Genomic DNA, 16,604 nt, shown 5'->3' with positions numbered 1-16,604 from the left:
AAAAAAAAAAAAGAGAGAGAGACAAGCCATGCTTCCGAAAGCAGCCTTCCACCTGCTGTGGTTAAAATATTGTTAAGCAGCCGGTTCCTGTGGCCGAATTAGAGGAAGACTGCCTCAGATACTGAAAAAAAAAAAAAAAATTGGCAATGAGTTGCGAAGTTGTTGCAGACTGTTGGTTTGCCTGCTGAGGAGAACGCGAGTGGGAGAGAGAGAGCGCTGTTGCACACACCAAACCGCAGGGAGAACCCGCAGTTTAACCAACATCCCCAAGCCCGAGCTCTCCGGCGCGGACCTCAGACCGGCGGCCACCGGGCGCGATACCAAAGACCAGCTTTGATAAGAGACGGCGATAGAGACTGCTCCAAAGCTTGAAGGCCGGGCGCGGAGCTGTGTGTGCGCGGGAACGGCCGCCCAGGAGGGAAAGAAAGAAAGAAAGAAAGAAAGAAAGAGGGTCGTGACATGAGGGCTCCTGGCGCGACGCGCGCCCAACTACTGAGGCTGGCTCTGCGGGCGGCTTTAAGAGAAAAGAAGTCTCTCAGAGAACATTGACGGATTCCTGTTGTGTTTAAATTCTCTATAGATTATACTGTAAATATTTTATGAAGCACAGTATATATCTGTGTGTGCGCGTGTCTGTGCACGGACATATATACATATAAATATATACAGCTGTAGCCGGCTGACCTTTGGTCAGGAAATCTAGCGCACGTATCGCCTTCTCGGAAGAGGCCGAATCTCACCGTCTTTTAAGAACAGTTTATTATTMTTTTTTTTATTCTTTTTGTGTGCCTACGGCGGAAGACTCTGGTGCATTTCGCTGTCTTTGGGGGACTTTGGCGAAACCGCCTGGAAGGGAGCTGCTAGGAAGCCGCCCCTGCGGGAAGCCCGGGCTTTTCGCATGCGCCCCTGAGCGCGCCGGGCGCCTCGCTTGCTTAAAACCGAGCCCAGGAGTTTGCGCGGAGCCTTTTTTGTGTGTGTGTGTGAGAGAGAGAGAGAGTGCGCGCGTGTGCTTTATTATTGTCGCATCTCCCTCGGGCGCCGCAGCGCGCGGGGATGCGGCGGTGAGAGGCGGCGCGGGAGCCGCATTCCCGGCGCGCGCATTCCCGGCGCGGCGCGGGCGCGGAGCAGCCCCCGGGGGGGTGCGAGCGCAGCCCGGGGGGGCGCCCACGGCCGCAGCGCCCGCGTATGCGCCGCCCGCGCGCCCCCGGGCCCCGTGGTGATGCGTATCCCCGTAGATGCGGGCACGAGCCGCCGCTTCCCGCCGCCCTCGGCCGCGCTGAGCCCCGCCAAGATGAGCGAGCCGCTGCCGCTGCCCGGCGCCGAGCACGGCGGCGCCCTGGCCGCCAAGCTGCGCGCCGCCGACCGCAGCATGGTGGAGGTGCTGGCCGACCACCCCGGCGAGCTGGTGCGCACCGACAGCCCCAACTTCCTCTGCTCCGTGCTGCCCACGCACTGGCGCTGCAACAAGACGCTGCCCATCGCCTTCAAGGTAGGTGCGCGGCGCCCCGCGGGCCCCCCCGTCCCGCCCGTCCCGCGCCTGGAAGCGGCTCCCGAGGCCCCGGCGAGCCCGGGGGAAGGCGGCCCCGACGTGCCCCGGCCTCGCGCTGCCCCCCTGCCACGTCCATCCGCACCTCGGGGGGCTTTCCCTCGTTTTCTTTCCCTGCCGATAACTTCCCGAGCTCGCCGCTCTGTTAGTGTCGTTGCTGCGGTTGGTGTTATCGTTTCCCGCCGCTTCCCGGCGGGTATTTCCCGGCGGCTGAGCTCGCCGCAGTGCCGGGACGGCGGCTGCCCACGCGGCACCGCCAGCCCCCCGAGCAGCCCGCGGCCGACAGCGGCACGGGTGCCTTCCGAGGGGAATAATAATAATAATAATAATAATAATAATAATAACAACAACAATAACAATAACAATAATAATAGTAATAATAGTTAAGCCCCAAGAGCAAGCCCAGACGGGAGGGACGAGGTGGTCGGTCGGGAGGCACCGCCGAGAAGGCGGCTCCAGGGTGGAAAGTTTCATCAGGTCAGCGCAGCCCTCTCGCTCCCGCGCACGTGTCCCCGCGCGTCGCCCGGGGGGTCGCAGTGCCACCCGGCCCCCCCCCCCGGCCACCCTGGGGTGCCGCCGCCAGGAGCCCGCGGTGAGGGGCTCCCGCCCGCCCCACCGCAAACGCGCCCAGGGTTGCACCTGAGCACCCAAGAGAGAAACCCGTCCCCCCCCCCAAATCCCGGTGATATTTCCTTGCGAAACTGCAGGAATACCGCTCCCTCTCCCCGTTTTTTTTTCCCCCTTTTCCTTTTTTTCCCTTTTTTTTCGGCTACTAGGTGGCGAGGCACCTGCCGCCCGACAAGCACCGTGGGCCGCTGCCGCGCAAGGAGCCCCGCGGTGTTTGGCCACCCACCGAACGATTGCGTTCGTTTCACCCCAAACGCTGCGCGTTTACCGAGAGCCCTGCAAAGTCGCAGCTCTCCGTGGAGCTCTCCATGTGATTTAGATCTTCCACAAACAAGAAAATTCCGTTCAAATTATTCTGATCTGGCAAAAAAAAAAAATCCACTGATTTTTATTGTTTCCTGCCATCAATTGCACCAAAAAGAGAGAATTTGCTTTTCCTGTTTCCGTTAAAAGTATTCATTTACACTTAATCCTAACAATCAGAATATTGAGCGAAAAGCACCATTTTCTTTCATTACTTTCTTTTTCTAAAATAAAGACTGATTATGATAAACAGAAAAATGCCCAGTGGCTCTATTAAGGTGCCATCTACATTCATTATCTGAACGCTGTTAGGAAATAATCCCGATCTTGATTTAAAAGTCCATTTTTGTTTGAGCGATGCCCCAGAAGCAGGTAATTTAGATACACAGCAGCATTACAACCCTGATACTCTTCCTGCTTCTAAACAGTAAAGCAAAGTGCTAGATATCTCCAGTCAGCAAGTCCCAACTTATCTGTTTAGTCTTTTCTCTAATGTAAATATTTGTATTTCTGTTTCTGTTGTTTGTGACTTTTAACTCTAATTTCTTTTCTGCACTGTGCAATTCTTTTCATRCTTGTTTCTAGTATTTTCTTCGTGTTTCTTATCGCTGCGGTTGCCTGCAGCGTAAATTAAAAGCTATTATTTTAAATAATACTTGCCCAATAAGGGGCAGCTGACCCTGAATTCACGAGAGTTTTTCATCCCGTGGGTTTCCTTAAGCAAACAAAAAAGGATTCGCATTGTGGCAGGGGGGTGGGTTAGGGCAGTGCCCAGATTTTCCCCGTCCCCTTTAAAACCTGTGCTTGGTTTAAGGTTTTCCGATKGCTTTTAAAGCCCGGGGTGAGCGCATCGGGGGCACCCCTGTGGCGGGACGCGGCGCTTTGCCACCCGACGGATATCGTAGGTGAAACCTTTACAGCAAGGACTGCTCTGTGAGCAGCTCAGGGGAACTAGAAAAGCTGAGGATAGAACAGGCCACCACAGAACCACATTACAGCGCATGCAGGAGAACAGGAAAAAAAAAGAAAGAAAGAAAAAAACCCCAAAGCGTCGGCCACCGGAATGGGAAAGAGGAAGCTGAAATATATTCGTAAAGAGGGAATTTTGACACAGTGGTTTTAGGTTTGTATGTGGAAGTGAAAATAGGGGTTAGAAGTGACGAATGGGAGAGCACTGAAGTGAGGACTGAAGGAGCAGCAATGAAATACTCGAGGTGGAGACCTCGGTGACACTCGGCGAGATAGTTATGACTGGGAAATGAGCATCAGAAGCAGATTAAGCGAGGGAGCTGCTGGTCTTGTTTGGAAAGAACAGCCTGATTAGAAACTAATAGAAATGAGACCGGGGCTGCGGCGAGTCTGAGCCAATTATAACTGTATGGGCATAAACTAGAAAATGCTAAGAGGAAGGAAAAATATCAAGCCGTGGCTCAGATGAAATGATGCAGGACTACTTCCTCTTAAAATACATAAAAGAGGAAATAAAAACAMGATTTTTTAAAACATTTTTTGTAGTAGTAGTCTTAAGGACGCTGCTGCTGGCTTAATTTGGGGGGGACATCTTAGCAAAAACGGGATCTAAAAAAACATGACGCAGGACTAAGTTCAAGCTCTTATTTTGCCAGAATAAATCAAGAGCAGCACCGACCACAGCGTTCAGTTACAGCAGGGCAAAATTGTTCCGAGACTTGAATTCAGTCCTACTCAAGAAGCTAAGATAAAACTGAATTCTTATTATTTTAAGCAAACATTTCAGATACAAGTCAGAAAATTGAGGCTAGAAGTCTGCATATCTCTCAGCACRTTACATGAATAATCCTATGTGCTTAAATCCAGTATTCCTAAATATTTGTTTGGTAGATAGTGGCACTAAGGACGTGCACTGAAAACCTTTAGGTGTTTAGTTGGAAGCCTTTGCCTGAGCTACTGCAGGTTTCATTAGTTCAGGCTGCAGTTTCCATCCATCAGGTCGGGGTGAGGTTGTAAGTCGGTGTTTGCCTTTCTTGCTCCTAAAGGGAAAAAGAAATGTAGTAGGTCATGATTAAATATAGGGTCAAGGCCTACTTTTCCGTGGACTTATTCTGGATATGTACTTGGGCAGCTGCATTGAGATCAGCGGGATGAAAGAAGAAAAATAAAGAAATAGTGCAGCTGAGGGGAATGCAGCCCTCTGCATCCATGAGACAATCAAATTATTTTTGCTTTCTCATTATTTTCTCATGCAAATAAATTGTACTGACTTCAATGTAGGTCGAAAGCAATGCTACTGAGGAAAGTGAGGGCAGAATCAGTCCATTTTACTTGGGTTTTTTTTTTTTTTTTTTCAATTGGCCTTTCCAACAGTATATATTGGCAGGCTTGTTACATGTATTTTTCATGGAGAGGTGCACATTATGCTTTGCATTTCAGATATACATCCGTCTAAGAATCTGTCCCTAGCTCTGCAAACTGGTAATGGAAAAGCTTCCTGTTTTCACTAAATAGCTTTTTAGTCTATGTGTCTTCTTGTTGTTGTTGCTGCTCTTTCCTGTTTTATCATGTTGCTTGTCGCTGTCCTGCATCCCGAAAATAAATGTCCCGTAAAGAAGCTGAGGATTCTGCTCTTGGATTTCTCAGGTGGTGGCCTTAGGAGATGTGCCCGACGGGACGCTGGTTACAGTCATGGCTGGGAACGATGAAAACTACTCGGCAGAACTCAGAAATGCTACAGCTGCCATGAAAAACCAAGTCGCAAGGTTCAACGACCTCCGATTTGTGGGCAGAAGTGGAAGAGGTAGGTGCTGGTTCACAGCTACAGCTTGGTCGTATTTATTGGCAATGCAAAGTTTTAATAATGCAGAATTTGAACACAAACTATATCAGGTTTTCTTCAACAGAGAATACTGAAAAATATGCCAATTCTGAAGGTAGAGAACCTGCTATGTGTTTTTCTTGTTGCTTTGTTTTTTTGTTTGTTTTGCTTTAAACCAGTTTTCGTAGCCTTTTGCTTGTGTTACTTCCATTTTCAAATGGTAGGATCTCATTCTAAAAGCATTCAAAAAGACAGTAAGCCTCACTGTGACTCCGAAAGTCAGAGAAGCTGCTCTCTGCGGMTTTAGAACAGCACATTTAAGTTTAAATGCTATATTTTGTTCTTTCATTTGATTTAAAATACAAATTCTCGGCTCGTGTAAAGAACGAATCGTGACCATCTCAGGGCTTGCAGCGTGCTGGGACTCTCTGCAAAAAAACAATCTCTGTAACAAAATGAGTCAACCTAAAATTGCAAACAATCCCCAGAAGGTCTAAGAATTTTCAGGCTTCATCATGACCCAGTGGAGGTGCAGGGCACTTTTTCTGACCTTTCTTTCTCTCAGCTACATGTACAACAGGCATATTGTTCAATGTGCTACTGCAGGCTGTGCAGAATAGAGTAGAATAGATTAGCTTAATATCTGAATAGATTAGCCTAATATCTGACTCTCTGTATCTCTAGTAACTGTTAATTATTAGTGCAAGTGAAAAGGCTTTGTTAGTGTAAGCAACAAAAAGAGAGAAAACCTAGAGCGTAGCAATGCACAAATGTTGCCAGAAAGCTGCAAGCAGTCGCTGTGGCGCACAGTACGGCTGTCCTGCGGGTGAACTGTGTCCAAACCTTGACCCAAAAACCTGGAAAATCAATGGCAGGGCCATGGGGCCATTCAGTCCTTGGCTGAACCCCATCATCTTAAAACCTGTAAAGTCCAAGCCATCATATCTGCTTTTCTTTTACAAGATTATTTTCAGTGCTTCTCTTACGTGACTGTCCTTACGAGTGGAGTCACTTTGCACGGGTCAGGGTTGCTAGATCAAACCTGCAGAAGACAAAGTGGTCARCTGCGGCTGACAGAAAGCCTTTCCAGCAGCCTTTCCATTGTAAGGTCAAGGATGAAGCATCGCATCTTCCGTGTGCCTTCATGTGATGTTTGCTTATGTATTTTTCTTTTGTTTAGTTCATATCATCAAATAAAATCGGAACATAACATTATGTTTTTCCGAGTACAACGTTGTTACTTAAGGACAATGCAGTGTCGTACCCTTCACAAATCAAAACGATAGGTATCTACTGCGCTTAAATAGGTTYTTTCTTACTACACCTGCGTTACAATTTGTGTGCTGCTGTCTCCTAGAACTGATTGAATACCTGGGGCTGGGTGACTTTCCTCATCATTTYCCCTTCTGCCTCCCGCCATGTGGGCGCTCGCTCCGTGTCCCAGCCCTCTCCTGATGCACTTGCCCCTGTGGCCTCACAGACATCCATCCCCAAGCACAGTCGTGACCATGTTTCAGGAGAACTGCAGTGGACTGCTTCCACTCTCCCTCTCAAAACGCTTCCTTTGAAATGGCAGGAGGGTCAGGCTTTAAGTTGAGGAAGTTGCCCTGAATATACGTGATCACTTCTCCTTGCTGTTGGGGTGAAATGCATTTGGAGATGTTCTTCTAATACAAGCACAGTGTGCAGTCGTGAAAGAACATGGCCCCACTGAAACAAAGATGAAGGCAATAAAAACACTTTACATAYAAAATACCCATTCAATCCCTCAGTATCCTGAAGCATTTTTAGCTTAGGATGCAGGGGGAGATGTGTTTTACATCTTCTTGTTTGGGCTGTCTTCAGAATGCTCTTGGTGGAAAACACCCGCAGCTGAGAATGTAGCTTCGTAATGCCAGCAAAGAATAATAATAGGGTAATGGAGAGAAAATTATATCCATTTACTGAAAACATGAGAGATGCTGTAATGTCTAAAAGTATCAGTCATTAAACATGTTCATTTGTTATATTAAAGGTTCCACCTTTTCAGTAAATGGAATTTGCATTATGATTCAGAGATGACTTGTTTAGAAGATTCAAATGAATAGCTGGCAAAGTGGCTGAGAAGCTAATAAAAACAAACCTGTAGCTCCGTTCCTGGCCGTGCTAGTGAAGCTAGAAATCATAGCAGCGAACTGCAGGATTTTCAAGGTCAAAAGGGAGACCTGAGGGAGAGCCGTCGCTGTTGGGGAGGAAAAGCTTTGCTGAGTGCCTCACCTTGCCCCTTGCTCCGCCGCTGATAGCCCACACCAATGTGCATCTGGGAGCCTTGCTCCGTGTTCAGCTCTTTGTGACCATGTGAGCGACGCAGCGGTGTGGGAACACTGTGGGCTATTAGTCAGCCTTCGAGGTTACCCTTCATAAAGGCCATTGGTTGCCCATCTTTGGCGTGAGTGAGTAATGTATGCTTGTGTTTACTCCTCTAACAAGGGGTTGTTTTCCAAAGGTGTGGACTGTTTGCATTCGGTGCAAGATTTCTGAGGTGCTGTTCTGCTGAATTTGTATAAAGCCTAAAGCGTAAGGTAGCTGCATCAAAGGGCACTGCTTCCTTTGATACTTGGCTAGAGGAAAATTAACCGAAACTTTGTTTGCTGTGTAATATTGGAGTTTGAGTAAGGCCAGTTGCCACCACTGATAATGCGATGCCAGCAGGATTCCGAGAGCAGTGCCTGAGGGTGCACGTCAGTCACAGTCGTAGTGGACGAGATTCCTGTGCCTTGGCGGGTTTAAAATCACTATTGAAGAAAAAGAAACGGTCTGAACCTGTGCTGACGTTTCGGTTCATGCTTCACTTTCTTCTGTTATCTTTCAGTTATCACTTAGGCATAAAAATTCGCACTAGAAGTCCCACAGAATTGTTGGCAAAGTGCTCCTCTCGCTTTTAAAAGAGCAGAATATTGTAATTCTTGACATTTTAACAGAGAGTTTTCATTTTCTTCTGTGTGCTTCGGATGTGATCTGCCACGGTAGTGAAACCTGCGAGTTGTTTCAGGTGCTCCTGTGTAGGGCTGTGGTCCGCATTTCCTCCGTCGCGGTTCTCCGCTGGCTGCGCGAGTTACCCAAGTTCAGCCCATTCGGAGATCTGCTCTTGTGCCTTTGTCAGGACACACACACGCATGGTGAAACACCGAAATACGTGAATTTAATCAAAGAACTGAGCTACGTCTCAGTGTTCACTTCATACTTAATAGCAGGCACATGGCCTGTACCACTCTGGCTGCGCCTGTAGTTCAGAATTTAAAAGAGCGCTTCTATTTTCTTGACACCGAGAATGGGGGCTGAGAATATCACAGGTCTCCCAAAAGAGCGAGATGTTGTATAAAGGCGATTTGGCTYGCTTTCCTGAACAAAACAGATTTACATTGGAATTGGCCGGGGTCCAGATTTACTATTCCTCACCCTAGTTTGAGAATGCTACTGGGAAAACCTGCCCGTCTGGCTTGTAAGCCCAAGTAAGTAATTTCTGAAAGAAAAATGTGGCTTAAAACTTCAGCCATTCTCAACCCCACTTGCCTGATTACCTGATTAAAAAGGAAAAAAATACCTTTTGTTTTTCTCCCTCCATTCATAAACATTTCAGACTTAGAAATGCTATTAATGCGGAGTACTCTGTTTTCTTAATGTATAGTGAACCAGTTCAGGTTACTGTGATTAAATCAATCTGATGCAAAAGAACTGACACTATAGATGTTCACTGGATAAAATTAAACATAAATAGTTATTTTGGAGAGGGAAAGCTTCATGGCTCAGGAATCATTACATATTTTCCTCATGGGATCATTAATTCCAGTAACTATCTTCATTGTAGAATTAAACATAAAAAAAAAAATCCAACAAAGAAACATGTTTTCCAAATGAAAATCATTGTTAATAGGCTATCATAATAGCAACTAATGAGGAAATATCTTGACATATCACAGATGATCTCAATCTAAAACTGAAATCTCTAGCTGGAGCTTTATGCTGCAGCTATGGCTTTAAAACGACAACAAGGCCCTTTTAAAAAACGGCATTTGGGAAAGGCCTAGCAATAAAGCATACATACCAGTTATCAGGATTAGACTCATGTGGATACATTTCCCAATAGTTTTGAGTTGTCCCAGAGCCAAAGGAATGCTCTTGTTTCCCTGGAGTACCTGGTAGGAGGACGCTGAAGAGACATTACCAAGCATAACTAGAAGTTTCTGCCTTCAGAACTCCTTCTGCATATAGTTTGGAGGAAGGAAAATCAGTTTAAGCTGGAATCTCGAAGATCCTCAAAACACAAGAAATTATTGGCCTAGATTATACATCCAATTATTTTTATTGGTTTTCTGATGTCAGAACATTGCTCTTTCTGTGTAGCTTTGGTTTGTGGTCGCATTATTTAAGCACTCTGTTAAAATTTGTTTTGTTTTTATTTAAACACATTCAAAATCATAAAAGTATGTACAAAGCAGTGGAGAACGCTACRCAACCCCATCATAAAACCCGTGTTAAACAACCGCCTCGGTCCCGACCCAAATGGAATTCCTAGTGGAATGGGACACAGGGCCGGATCATCAAATAACGAGTAGCCAGGTTTTCCAGATGAGCMTGAGACCAGAAGACGGGCAAGAATCAGCGTAGTGCCCAGTGGTGTGGTGCAGAAAGAACCACTGGTTTGTTTGTGTGACGGATAAGCAGCAGGAGTGGGACGTGCCGGAGGAAGGGCAGCYGGGCAGCCTGGTGACCAAACCGGCCGCAGTTTTGGGGCAGCCCCTGCCCTGTCCTAGCACTGGCTGTCTCTCAAAGAGACAGTCTGGCCACGGCAACTTTGTTTTTGGAGTGAGTKAGAGTCGCTTCCTCCTATCACTCATTTTATTAGGATCGCTCCGCTAGAGCAAGCAGCCAAGGAGGAACCCAACCTGGCAGTTCCGTGCCGCGGTGCCGATGATCCGGCGCGTATTCCAGGTCGGCTCGTCACGAGACTGACGAGCGTTTCAAGAAGCCCTTGAAACGACGCTTCTGTCTCCGCGTGAGCCTTTGGCAGAGGCGCCTCGGCTGGAGGAGGGGAAGCAGAGGAGCCTTTCGTATTACGACAGCACCGTCCAAGTTGTCTTCTGTACACACTTGATACGTGCAGTCCTTCTGGTATGAATTGCTGATTGTGTGGGAAAGTATATGGTGCAGCTCAGCGAGGATATCGGAATCGAAAACATCATGTGGTCGGGAGGCCGAGCATGAGGGTGGCTCCCTTTGCCAGCTCACAAACACTCGGTTGGGTTGCTTAAAATTTGGTCTGGGCAAAAGAATTCTCAATCAGAAAGCGTCAACAGGAGAGAAATAATGGCAGAGTGATTTTTAGAACTTCCTGTCTCCGGGAGCATTACTGTTGTAAACAGTGATCATGCCAAGTGCTGAACCACTGCCCTCATTCCAATAACAATAAATCTATTTTTTGGTTGTGCAGAGCTGCGCTTSTACGATTTTTTTTAGACTTGGGATAATGCTGAGGATGAGACAGCCGCTGTCCTCTGAGCATTTTCTTATTTTTTACGATGATAAAAGGAGCTGGGCTTAGCGAGATGCAGCTTAGAGAAAACAAAGTACCGCGCTAGACGAAGAGGTTACATAGTTTCAAGTATTCCGCTCGCCTTTCAKCATGTTTTTTTGCTTTGTTTTTATTTAGTTGTGCTTTTTATTTTAGTGTGTCCTCTTTCAGAGGGCTGCTCGAGCAGCATATTTTTATTTGCGTGCGCGCGTGTGTTCGTAGCTGTGTTACAGACTCCATGAGGAGTGCTGACTTGCAGTGAAGGTAAAATCATTGGGAGAGGCTGGAGAGGGGGCGAGCTCCGGAGCTGGCGAGCGAGCCGCAGGTGAGYGCGGACGAGCAGCAGATCCTGCGGGCTCTCTCACTTCAGCAGAAAGGAGGATGCTGCCGGTCAGGCCCTCACCGTTGCTGTTGCGGGGATCTCTTCCAGCACAGTCATGTGCATAAACCTGCCTTAGTGTGAATCAGTCTCCATTCTCTGCTGAAAATCTTGTAGCAATGTTAAAAAAGTCCGTTTTTCTCTTTCACCTTAATACTGTGCAATTCCCACCTCCTTGCTCCCACCCTACTTCTTCTCACCCATTTTTTCTACATACTGTTTTAGCACAAGTTTCTCAGCCTCCTTACACAGTGTCCATTCCCTTCTTCCATATCCGCTGTCAGTCCTTGCCCRCATTCCCCTTCCTCTCCTGGTGCTCCTTTTCCCTGCTGTGGGCAGGAGCCGGAGAGGCCCGGGCCGGGCACCGGCTTYGCTGCAGCACTGCCCGTAGGTCACACACGGGTTGAGATCCGCGGCCTTGCCCTTGGAAGAGGAGACGGGTTTTCCCTCAAGCGTGCTGCTGGGAACTGCCTTTTATTCCTTCCACCCTTTCCTATTTTTCCCCTCCGAGGCTGGGAAGTCATTGCTGGCGCTGTGCTGGCAGGCAGCGGGCTCACTGCGGTGGCGAGGGTGGAGGTCTGGGAGGCTGCAGGAGCAGGAGGAGGAGGAGGAGGAGGAGGGAAGCAGCTGTTTCGAAGGCTGGATGCCATGAGAGCTCTTTAGCGGGGCGGTGCCTGGAGCAGTGCTTATGCACATCAGTTCCCTGAAGTTTAGGGAGGAACTGAAGGGAACACTTTGGCGAGGCCACAGAGTTTCCACAGGCTGGGCTTTGTGAAGTGCCACGGTGCTAGCAAAACCACGGCCGTATTTGAGGTTGTAGGGGGTGCTTTACATTTGGACATCRTCCCTGGTGGAACTTGGCAAGTGCCAAGCCCATAATGGCAGTGTTATCTCCCCCATCAGTGACTGCGTGGGCATCCATCGAGTGACCCTAGACCTCCTCCAGGCTCCGAAATCAATGCGCTTTGCATTAGCGTGATGACAGCAGAGAGTCCTTCCTGCAGGAACATGAACCCAGAACAAGCAGTCCCTGCACATGGTCCCACACTTGGCTGGCTGCAGAAGATGTGACGAGTCAGGGTGCCGTTTGTCACTGCCCTGCTCTAGGTCTCTGTAGGTGGAAGCGTCTGAAGGTGGAGGTTGCTGATGGCACAAGTGCTCCTTGCCTGCTATMTTCACAGCAGCACGTTGCTCTTTTAGCGAGCCTGTGACCACAAACCTTGTTCCTGATACCTGGAGCTCTGCCTGGAGCTGTGCCAAGAGGGGTCGTTGTCTTTGCGCTGCAGGGCAAGAATCATGTTTGTTCCCAGTACCAAAACATGAAGGCACACCAGCATCCATCTGGACAGGTAGCCAAGCGGGGCGAAAGCATGTAAAAGCCAACACACAAGATGGGGAGAGACGCTTCAGCAAAACCTAGGTCTTCAAGAGTATTTCTTATGCTCAAGGAACAATGAGAGCGAGGAGCTTCAGAGCAGGATCCACCAAAAACCCAACACCCATTGCTCAGAGTTCTTTGTGTTTCACAATTAGGGAAAGGCTGAGAACAGGACTTTGAGGTGTGAAGAAATCACGGGTTCAAACACAGAAGCAGTGTTAGGAGAAGGGAGGAGGACCCCACTTCCCGAACACACATCCTGCCAGCCCCACAAGCGGGGTGCCCATGTTTGAGGCTGGTGCCTCCTTCCAGCTGGAAGGTCCTTCAGAGCGAGCGCAGGAGAGGAGGGCACCTCCTCCTATGTGGTGTGATACTCCTGCAMCAGATCACTCTGGAGAGACCGTCGGAGTCGCACCAAGCCTGTGGGTCGCCGTGGGGCTGAGCTCCTGGCCTGGAGGGAGCTGCAGCCCCTGCAGGTGCCCAGGGTTTCTGCTGCCCTAAACGGCTGTGTTGAGGGTTGTAATTTTACACTTAAGTCTTTAAATTGAACCTGAATCTCACTTGAGGTAGCTAAATCCTTTTGTGGATTTGAGCCTTAACCTTTTCATGTCTGTCTCATCACCTATAAAGTGTGGGTGATAATTTCTACCTCAAAATGCTTATTAATGATTTTAAATTATAAAGTCTTATAGCTGGGTTAAAGACTATTATTAGGTTTAGGCATCCCAAGGCACTTTCTATAAGGTGGTGGTAGCTTTGCATTTGAGTCATTTCATTTTGAACTCTCCCTTCCATTTTATGTTCATGTTGCAGTTTCCCTATTTCCCTGAACTATTCAGCAGTGACACAGCGTTCTGCTGAAAGCGCCTTTTCTTGTTCCACTCTAGAGCCGGATGCACTTCAGGGAGACTCAGTCATTTCTGAACACTTACTCACAGATATCCCAAGCTCCCGTATGGACAAACATTTTATTTCAAAGTATAATGGTACTGTAGAGAAAAAGAAAAAATCCCTAATTTGTCGGAGGCCACAGCTTGAAAGGAGAAACTCAGTTTTTGGGGTAGCCAGTTAATGTGGAGCATCGGGAGTGTCAGAGATTTAAATCAGACTCATCTTTGGGGAAAAAAATAACTCCATTGTGGCATGTAGGTTTGAATAAATGGTGTATATGCTTCCCAAGTCTTAATAAGGTTTTAACAATAAGCATTCGATTTTAACACTCAATCAGCATAATTTCTTTATATTACCACTCTGCTGCAGAGGCTGGACACCCCATTCTCATTCTTCCTGTGCTGTAATTATTGTCTCCACCCGAGTTCATAAGAATTTTATAGTGGTTACTGCCGCAGCTCCAATTATAGTTAGAGGCTGTTTGACTTTTCCATTAAGAGGTCTTCTCCCTGCTCCTCCCTCCCACCCCAGTCTTTCAAGGCTTTAATTCATTTAACAAACTTGATCTTCCGGCTTTCAGCCTAAGAAGGCATCCCACCCAAAAATTCAKCTGAGACAGATCACTTGGGTTGTCTTTCAGAACAAGACTAAAAACTACTTGTTTTACTGTCAAGCACCACTGTTTCTCTGGGGTACACACATATTCATCTCCAAGCCTAAGGGCTGGTATTTACATAGGATGTAAACCTAAAGATTCTGAAGTATAAATAATGATCCTGCCAGCAAAGTTCCTACCAGTGCTTAAAATAGCCTGTCTATGAAATTAGACAACACAAAAATTTAGGGAGATTCCAGGTGGTTTTGTGTGTTTGGGGATTGTTGACACTGGTATACAAAAGTGGCAAATGTTTAAGTTAAATACTGTGTGTCACCGTAAAATAACTATTGTAGGTCACCCTGTCCTCTTGAGATCTCCTTCCTGGTCCCTGACTCTCTGCTTTTTCTTCTCGGTTTGCTTATTTATTTCTTTTCCCATAACCTTTCTCTTGCTGCTTCACAGTAAATAGCACCCACACCTAAAAACCTCCCATYCCAGAACTGCCACAGTTTTGTCTCCAGACTTAAAAAATCACACTTTGGTAGCATCTCTGTTGACTTATTTCTCAGGATTTGCATGAGGGAAAAATAACATTAGACTATTAACCTGAGAGAAGGAACCTGAAGGAAATAGACCTATGCCAATGCAATGTACATAGCACATTTAACTTCAGCATTTAGAGTCAGTACATTTCAAATTAAAATTTCTTGAGGAGAAAAGGACCATCAGGTTGCTTGCAGGCAAACTGTGGACTAGCAGGAGCATTGCATTTTCATATGTATTTTCAGGCTGTCAGGGAAGGGACTAGCAGAGAGACCCCTGCATCAGTGGGGAGGGCAGTGGATGGTCTCATCATAACAGCACATGAGACTGGGAAGTGAAACCCATCACCAGCACAGAAGTGAAACTGGCTGCACACAAAACACCATTACATTAAAATGTAAACAACTAACGAGAAAAAAAAAAAAAAAAGAAAATCTATGACGGTTTTAGTGAGCTGAGCCTAGTACTCTTGCAACACTTGAGAATATTCCCAGTTCTTTCGTCTGTAATAAGGGATCGTGCTTCTGAGGGCCTCCCATCAGAGAGCAAAGTTGTTGTTTGCTACCGTGGCGGTTGAAAAGCGGCATTCAGACATCGGCGTGCTGCTGGCGTGGACGGAGGCACGTTGGTGGGATGCTGCACGCCTGCGTTTGTGCTGTGTGGCCAGGAACGCGGCTCTCCTTCTGCTGAGGGTGGTTTGCAGCAGCAGCGCAGGCAGAGGGAGATGCAGGCTCCGCGGGAGCTGCCGGGGCTCCCTGCAGCGCCCGGTCCCCGCCTCGCAGCGCCCCGAGGAGAAGGGACGTGCAGGAAACGCTGCCCTGCGCCACCGCGTGCACCGGCAGGAAGAGCGGCCCAGGGCCCGGGCCGGCTGTGCGCCCGACCGCGCGGGTACCTGCTCTGGGTCGCCCCGACCAGCCCCTGCATCTCCTCGCGTCAGTGTTCCCCGTCCGCAGCCCACGCGGGCGCAGGGCTCTGTTTTCCACCTCTGGAACAAGAAGATTGTCAAGGACAGTTTTCAGAAGGATGTGAGGGCCAATCCTTAACACCCTGAAAATGATTTTGAGCTAAATTTAGATTTCAGTACCTGCTTAGATTGGCAGTGTCTCTATTAATGTTATTTAATTTCAGTTATGTAATTTGGTTGCTTAATATAGTTCCTTTGTTGCCTTAGGTTAAGTGTTGCATGTTTCACAAAAATAATGCCTTGAAAGTGATTTCACCCCAGACGCAACCTTCCCTCAACCTTCTAACATTGCAATTCTGCAGATCCCCAACAGGAAAAGCAGGTAACTTTGCTGCTTTTCAATGAAGCATTTAGTTTGTTAGTTGGAAAAAAAAAAAAAAATCTTGCTGAGCAGGTGAGGAAAGGAAGAGAAGGAAGTTCATGTCTTGTTTAAGCACCGGGTAGTGCTGCAGGGAACCAGAATGGAAGCGGAAGGGGAGAAGCCAGAAGCTCCCAGGCAGGGAGGCTGGTTCAGCTAAACAGAGCGACTYGGCGTCCAGCTCCTCCAGAACCTGCTGCGCCGCAAATTAGACACCTCAGAGTCGGGACCACGTTTGCAGGAGGGTCAATTTGCATTTACATGAATTTGGCCATTTGCATGAAAACTTGGCCCCATATAAATGAAGAACAAAACACCTATTGATTTCCTGGGATCAATTTTTCATTCTGGGTAGGTAAATGTTATGTAAATAGAGATAGAAGGACTTCCTGGAGTAAGAGACTTGACTGAAGTGTTCAAAAGTATAGCTTTCTGCTGGCCTGATCTGATCTAACTGAAGATCAGTAGGTATATTTCCTGAATTTCAAATCTTACATACACACAGCCACAAAAATCCATATAAATGTGCAGATAGATCATTTGTCTTTGCAGATGATCTGCATGCACATTTCTTGTATTTCTTTGGACAACGACCCCGATTTGCTAACGTCTCCCATGTTCACATTTATTTATTTGCCCTGTTGTTCTGTGGTGGTCAGAGCTTGTAAACAATTT

General features: G+C 47.5%; 1 protein-coding gene across 5 annotated transcripts in view; it reads left to right on the top strand.

Moving 5' to 3' along the window:
* Positions 1-16,604, top strand: part of RUNX1 (runt related transcription factor 1) — an 81,492-nt gene that overhangs the window by 12,262 nt on the left and 52,626 nt on the right. For 4 of the 5 annotated variants that reach the window (XM_026040373.1, XM_026040370.1, XM_026040372.1 and 1 more), the window contains exons 1-2: positions 1,220-1,489; positions 5,093-5,249. In XM_026040373.1, coding sequence (XP_025896158.1) covers positions 1,220-1,489; positions 5,093-5,249 — 427 coding nt within the window. Of the gene's footprint in view, positions 1-1,219; positions 1,490-5,092; positions 5,250-16,604 lie in introns of those variants that run through there. The other variant, XM_026040369.1, reaches the window with a different exon arrangement.

Source organism: Nothoprocta perdicaria, unplaced genomic scaffold, assembly GCF_003342845.1.
Source record: "Nothoprocta perdicaria isolate Ctin4 unplaced genomic scaffold, notPer1 scaffold_254, whole genome shotgun sequence".
Lineage (NCBI taxonomy): Eukaryota > Metazoa > Chordata > Aves > Tinamiformes > Tinamidae > Nothoprocta > Nothoprocta perdicaria.
Note: the sequence above shows the minus strand (reverse complement) of the source record. Positions and strands in the feature narration are given on the sequence as shown.